The sequence below is a fragment of the Trichinella spiralis genome (genome assembly GCF_000181795.1).
Source record: "Trichinella spiralis strain ISS 195 chromosome Unknown Scfld2, whole genome shotgun sequence".
Taxonomy (NCBI): Eukaryota; Metazoa; Nematoda; class Enoplea; order Trichinellida; family Trichinellidae; genus Trichinella; species Trichinella spiralis.
In genome coordinates, this window is record NW_003526941.1 from 3,105,868 (window position 1) to 3,112,772 (window position 6,905).

General features: G+C 38.0%; 3 protein-coding genes across 3 annotated transcripts; all 3 read right to left on the reverse strand.

Moving 5' to 3' along the window:
* Positions 1-1,807: 1,807 nt before the first annotated feature.
* Tsp_03172 (hypothetical protein) lies at positions 1,808-2,426 on the reverse strand. The gene is made up of 3 exons (XM_003379466.1): positions 2,247-2,426; positions 2,067-2,080; positions 1,808-2,039 (listed from the first exon to the last, which is right to left on the reverse strand). The coding sequence occupies exons 1-3, from the start codon at positions 2,424-2,426 to the stop codon at positions 1,808-1,810; spliced, it is 426 nt and encodes a 141-aa protein (XP_003379514.1).
* Positions 2,427-3,301: 875 nt separating this feature from the next.
* Tsp_03173 (conserved hypothetical protein) lies at positions 3,302-4,179 on the reverse strand. The gene is given in 4 exon segments (XM_003379467.1): positions 3,302-3,434; positions 3,847-4,000; positions 4,019-4,075; positions 4,140-4,179. 4 exon segments carry the CDS (start codon positions 4,177-4,179, stop codon positions 3,302-3,304), a joined length of 384 nt encoding a protein of 127 aa, XP_003379515.1.
* Positions 4,180-4,992: 813 nt separating this feature from the next.
* Positions 4,993-6,181, reverse strand: Tsp_03174 (serum response factor). Its single transcript, XM_003379468.1, has 3 exons — positions 5,687-6,181; positions 5,387-5,561; positions 4,993-5,249 (listed from the first exon to the last, which is right to left on the reverse strand). Exons 1-3 carry the CDS (start codon positions 6,179-6,181, stop codon positions 4,993-4,995), a joined length of 927 nt encoding a protein of 308 aa, XP_003379516.1.
* Positions 6,182-6,905: the final 724 nt, after the last annotated feature.

A 6,905-nucleotide genomic window follows, 5' to 3' on the forward strand; every position in this document is an offset into this window, starting at 1 on the left:
CATAAAACATAGAAAAAGGGTTTATGTAGTAGTCAAAGAAAGGGAAAAGATATTCTGTTATTATTATTATTATTACTGTTATTATGGCTATAAAAATTTGATATACATGTATATCAGGTCAAAAAAACAAAATTTGCAATAAACCGACTAAGCGGCAACATCAGTTCCATTGCAACATTGTTTAACATTGAAGGAAAATAAGTGGATGAAAAAGCGTTGGAAAGGTTCAATTTTTTGGGGCCAACAATAAATGCAAAGGCATTGCATGTGAAAATGAAATCTACATCTGATCTGATAGTCTGTACTACATCTGAACGGGAGATTTTTTTTCTTTGCTTTTTAGAGCACAATCTCATTTACATACTTATTATTGACACCAATTATGAGATGCTGTAGAATTGGAAACAAAATTACCATTTGTTGTAAAATTAATGCAGAAATCTACTTTATAAATGAACAATCAGGGATATGTTATTCTTGAAATTCTCTTTCTTTTACAAATTGACATGATTTCTGATGTGGCAAATAATATAACGAATGCTTTTACTCTTAACTTGCTGCTTGCTTTTAACAAAATTCCAAGCAGATTTTGTTGTTGATTTAGATATTTTCTTTTAAAGGAAAAACTTATCATAAGGACTGCAAACAAATTTTTTCCTAGTACAACATTCTCGACCAAGAGGCTTTATTTGCAATTTGGTATAATTTTAAATATATAAGCGCGCTTGCAGTATTGAGCCGTGATTTTTTCCCTCTTCCATTTGACTTTTATTATTTATATGCAGAGCTTTTTTAAAACAATTTGTTGAAAAGCTAAACACAGAATTGTTGTAAACTGGGCTAAAATAGGTTCTAGTTTTCTGCAACTTATGCTATTAAAAAAATAAAAAAGAAAAAAAATTAAACTATCGCAGCTGAGGATAAATAAACTACAACGGCAAAGGTAGAGAAAAATTGCACAAATCGAAGAAGAACTTTTCTGATTCAGTGGAAAAGAATGTCGCGCAAAGTTTTTTTCAGAAACAGAACAACATTTAATCATTTCCTCACATTGCATGTTAATCAATAAGCAGTTGGATTTAGTGGTGGAGTGTTGTTTTCTGGCATTTGAGATGTCATGTGAGAATGGGTTTGTTTGTCTGTTGATTTTCCACTTTTGAAAATATTTTCATCACAAACAACATTTGCATTTGGAATAATACGTAATAAATAAAACACGTAAATTTGATGTATTTTGCAATTGTTTTCATAATAATTGATTCACAGAAATGAGAAATATCCAATAATTTTCTTATTTTGCTCTTTTTCGGTGTTCTTTTGCGCGCGTGCGTTATGTGTTGTATGTATGTTTGTGTATTTTAATTGAATCTATGAAGCAAGCAAGCAAAGCAAGCAGGCTAGCTTCTGCTAGCTAGCTAGCTAGTTGGTAGCAGTAGTAGTAGTAGTCAGTTTGAGTAAGGAAGACAGCTTTTTGTTAAGCGCTCTCTAGCTAACTTCAAAAGCCGTAACGTCGGCTACTGGTTGTCATTATTTCAAGATTACCTCATTGTTTGTCCAAACCAGTCGGCTAGAAAAAGATGCCATCTTCGCTTGTGTATAAACATGCATTGCGCAACATTCTGCGGAAGCCGAAGAAGCAACGGGAAAATTGTTCTACACTAGCCAACGAGGAGAGTGGTCATTCAGTTTTGTCAGTGAAATTAGACCGGCCCGGCGACAATACAACGAAACAGAAAAGCACTGGTAAACAGCGGCTAATAAAACTGAAACAGCTTAAAGAGGCGCGCGCCTGCGCTTCTGGTGCCCATTAGTCCACTTCAAATCTACCGTGTCCGTAATGTTTGTCCAAGCGGAAAAAGAGTACTACTAGGCATTTGCATTTTGAAACGTCAAACGCATTAGGGAAGACGCGTGTTTCGTGATTGTAACGGACAATAATTTTCCGCCCATTCTTTTGCCTGCTTCGACTTTGCTCTATCACTAATTTATGAATTTGTTCCGAACAAGGTGGGATATGTTGTTGCACGTATGAAGAAGCACTGAAGTTTGGTGTTTTTTTTTCTTACATCATGCCCGCCCGCTGCAAGTGAATAATAAATCAACATTTAAGGCGTTAAGCTTTAAGCGATCTACTTTATAAAGAACATTAAAACAGTCCTCAGTGCCAGAAGCAATGAAACACAACTATGGCGCACATGTGTTGAAATTTTTTTGTTGTTTTATTTTTTTCGAGGGGGGGGATAAACTTCGGCGCCAACTGCGCAATAAGCCAACTGCTTCGGCGGATCAGTAAGAAGTAAGTGTAAAGATGGACCCTCTGTGCAGCTATTACGGAGAGGAAATCGACGTAGCGCCTGTCTCTTTGCAAATTGGGGAATTTGAAAATTGAGGAAAAACCAAGCACCTTTCTTGAAGCCAAACAGCATTCAGCTAACAAATCCAACAAGTGAAAGACAGAGAATATGGAAGAGAGAAGGGGGGATGTGTAAAAAAAACAGAGAGAGAGAGAGAGAGAAGGGAAAATGAGATGAATTTTGCTTTTGCCAATTGGCTTCAACTTTTAAGTGTTGTTCTTGCTCTGAAGTTGAGCAAAAAAGTATGCGCAGCTTGCCTTTCGGACAAAAGCCGGAAAAAGCGCAGTATAATGCAGCAGCAGGATAATGGACGGCACGAAATTTGACATATTTCATTCAATCAGACCACATGGTTTTGGACTGAACTGGGTAGAAAAAAAAATAAAACGAAATTGTGAAAGATCGCTTTGCTAATTTCATCCGGTCCATGCGAGTTTTCTTTGGTGGAAAAAGCAATAAAGAGAAGCAGGCAGTTGGTTGCTTTAAATGAAGAAAATAAAAATGCAAACTTGTCGTTGCAATGGAAAACACGTTCACTGGCATGGAAAAGGTACAAACAGAAGAAAAATTTTCACCATCTCACGGCGACGGTCAAGTGGTTTGATCGTTTGGCATGACAAACGGCTGCGTAAGGCAACACCCGAGATGACCGTGCTTAGCATCGGTCAACAGTGGTCAGCAAGCCGAAAGCTGTGCTAGGCTAGCTGTGGAAAAGAAAAACAAAGCTTCGACTCGAGGGAGCAGACTTTTTCGGGTCAAAAGCGACACAAGCTCAACTCTGTCTGGTCAAGGAGGCAGTTTTGCACTTGTTCGTGGTGGTCTGGGCTTGGGATTTCCAAACTTAATGGACCATGCATGACGCCCTGACTTGGCCAACAACACAAGCGCACTGCACGCACCGCGTTAATAAGATTGCTGTTTTCTGTTTGGAAAGATCAGTGTGAGAATCAATCAAATTCTTTTTCCGAAGTAAATAACAACAGTTCTACGAAAAGCTGCTTAAGCGAAGCAGTAGTCGTAGTCGTAGTCGTAGTAGTAGTAGTAGTGCTCGGCGAAATTAAACAACACTGTTGTATTATGCTGAATATTTTTGCAATCTATACAAGGTGAAGTGATGATATTACTAATAAATAAATCATTATACAACAACAACTACGATGAAAAACATTATTATCATAAAATCGACATTATATTATTATTTCAATTTCTTATATTTTAAATTCAATATGAAATTCATTACACTGTTGATGATTTCACATGTGAGAGAAAAGGAACCCGTTTTCTTTAAAATCTTTTAAAGTCATGCATGGCTTTGTTGTTTATGAATATTAATTTCAACATTTCTTCCTTCACTGATGAATAATTGTCGACAATATCAGAAAAACTGCAAAACAACTAAAAATTAGAAACTGATGGCTTCCAGTAATAATATAAGAATAATAACGAGGTCATCTATTAGTCAAAATTTTTGAAAAAGCCATAAAATGAAAACTTAGCATGTATTGACAAACATATGAATATTACTGCGCGTTTTTGAAGAAATTCAAATTCAGATGTGTTGCACATGCTGCTAAAGGCAGTTCTAATCGCTGAACGCTTCTGACGCATTCTTTTCTTTGTCGACGTGTTCACTACACCACGTTTAGCTGAAATGTAAAACTGACCATATTTTATTGTTGTTGTTATTGGTGGTGCACTTACTGCTGCTGCTTTCGCTTTCACTTAATAAGCAGTTGTTTTTAAAGTTATTTAAAAAACTCAGCAATTAGGAAATGAACGTCTAACATGTGTGTTCAGTGGAAAAAACTAAACGAACATAACGCATTTTTGTCATTTTAGAGAAACGGACATGTTTTGTTGTTGATGCTCAGGATGATAATTATCTACTGTTGTCTCTTAATTTTGACTTTTAACATTGCAAATCACTTTTGCATCTATCTATCTTCTATCTATATTACTGGAATACTGGATTTAAGCAATTAGCAACTGATTTGATAAATTTCAATCGAAAGAAAAATAACTGAAATTATCGCTGCGCAGTAGAGATTGGGCTAACTAAATGCAGAAGGAAGGAGTTGAAGAGACCAACAAGTCGAGCAGAAGAGAAATGAGACCAAACGAATGGACTAAAAGTGGAAATAAGAATGAAAGAAGTAGGAGGAGTAGGAGGCGGCGAATGCAAGCTATCATCATCAACAAGTAAAGTAAGCTAGCTAAACTAACTAGCTAGCTAGCTAGTCTTTCTTATTTTTCTCTCTGTTTCACTATTTCTATTTCATTTTCTCTTCCTCTTTCTGCTCCACTTTTCAGAAGCTATCTATCGCACTTCTTAGTATTCGCTCAATTTTCCTTGGCTAGAATTAAGCACAGCGCACAAGAAGGGCAAAATGAAGCATGCTGCGCGTTTTGCACTCAAAAGTAGCAGCCGAGCGTCAGCTGCTGGCCAAGAGGCTTTAACGCATTTTCACGCGCTTACCAAATACATATATAAATATATTATGTATATATATTATATTATGTATATATAGATATATTTATATCCAACTACCAAACGGAGACGGATATCCGGCCATATGACAAAGTACCAAATGCGTGGGTGGGCAAAATATTATATACGTGTGTGTGTGCGTGAATCGATTCATAAATTACTTACTTTGTAATTCTGTGACACCGGACGCTTCTGAGCTGCGCCGAGTTTCTGTCCACGGCCGGTTGGGGTTATCAAAGAGCGGAGCTTGCTGCGACGATTTGATGTCGCTGATGTCGATGACGATAAGCCGGCAACCGATTCTGAATCAACAACCGTTTGACCGTTGCTTTTTGTCACGGGTGTGGTGGTGGAAGTGAACAACGCACCTTGGCTACTTTCCATCATGGTTGCAGATGGAGATGCACCTATTTGTTTTGCAAAATTACAATAAGTACACCAACATGGTGGGATAAAACAAAGTGGGAAAATGAAAAATTGAAATTGACCAACAGAGGGAGGGGGAAGAAAAAAACAGAGAAGAATAGAAATTAAAAATAAATACCGGCAAGTGTCGAAGGAGGATCAGATGAGTTGAGACATGTTTGTATTAACGCTTTGCCAGCTTCACTGGTAATCATGGGCTGCAATTTTTTGGTCGCGAACGTGTAGACGTGGCCGGTCTCTGAAGCGACCAACAGCATCACTTGTGTCCCTGTCAACGTGGATAGTTCGTAAGCCTAAACAAGCAGCGAATGCAATAATATTTCACAAAAATGGCTGCTTTATTTAATTATATATATATATATATTTTAAAAAATGGAATATCAAATTACTGTATGATTATTATTATTATTATTATCACCTTTTTCATAATGCCGGTTTTGCGTTTACTGAATGTGGTGTATCGACGTAATTTGTTATCGATGAATTCCATTTTAATTTTTACTCGACCTTTTGTTTTTTTACCATTGGGTAACAATGGTCTAGTTGGTTTGGCGGAAGTGGTGGAAGTGATTCCGCTTCCAGTCGGTGCGTACAAGCTGTCGTCCGGCGATTCAGGATTCACAATTTGTACAGACGACGACGGCGAAAGCGAAGCTGCTGGATCTGTACTTTCGGCATCTTCGTCTTCCATTTTCACCGTCAGCTCGTCGACAGGTGGTTTTTTCGTTTCGACACCTTGATGTCCAATGAGGGAAGTGGGCGACGCAGCTGGTGCCGATTTGTCATTATCGGTGGGATGCGGATGTTGTCGGTCATCGGAACCGCCTGCCACTGATGACGACGTGCCGTCAAAGCCGAGGCTGAAATAACTCTCGCCGGGCACCATTTCACCATAATGGTGGCCGACCGACATCGTAGGTATGCCGCTGCTCATTGCTTATCGATGAACAACAACTGGCCGCTTTCTTCGTCAGCTAACCACGCGTGCGCGCACACCACACGCACACACACACACGCACAGATACACACTACACACGGAGATACACAGATACAAAGACAGGCACACTACGTTCATGCATACATGCATACACACACACACTCACACACATACATACACACACACACACACACACGCACACACACAAACTATAAGGCCGTTTTCAGTTTCTTCTTTCTTGCCGCTTTGCTCGCCTTCTTGTTCTTTCTATAATGACGTGGCGGCTAAACGCTAGGCGAATTTATAACGGCTAGCGCTCTCTGTTGACGACATAAAGCGACATCTATTCAATGCCTATAGCCGCTCGCTGCAAGCTACAATCTGGTTTATCATCTTTTGCGATCGTTTAGGAAAAATATATTGCAATAATTTTAAAATTTTCTTTTTTCAATTTCTTTCACTTATTTTACAATATCTTCTTGTGATTTTATCATATTAATCAATCTATAAATTATGAGAGAAAATTTTTCCAACGTGACCTAGATTGTTCAAGGGTAATTTGAAGAAAAAAAAGTAATAAATATTGTTGTTCAAGTGAAAAGCTTCACATAGCACATGCATATGTGTATGCATATGCTGTTTATGATTTCTTCCAAATATACGAGAGAAACAAGGTTGTCGGATGATTTTCTTTTTATCG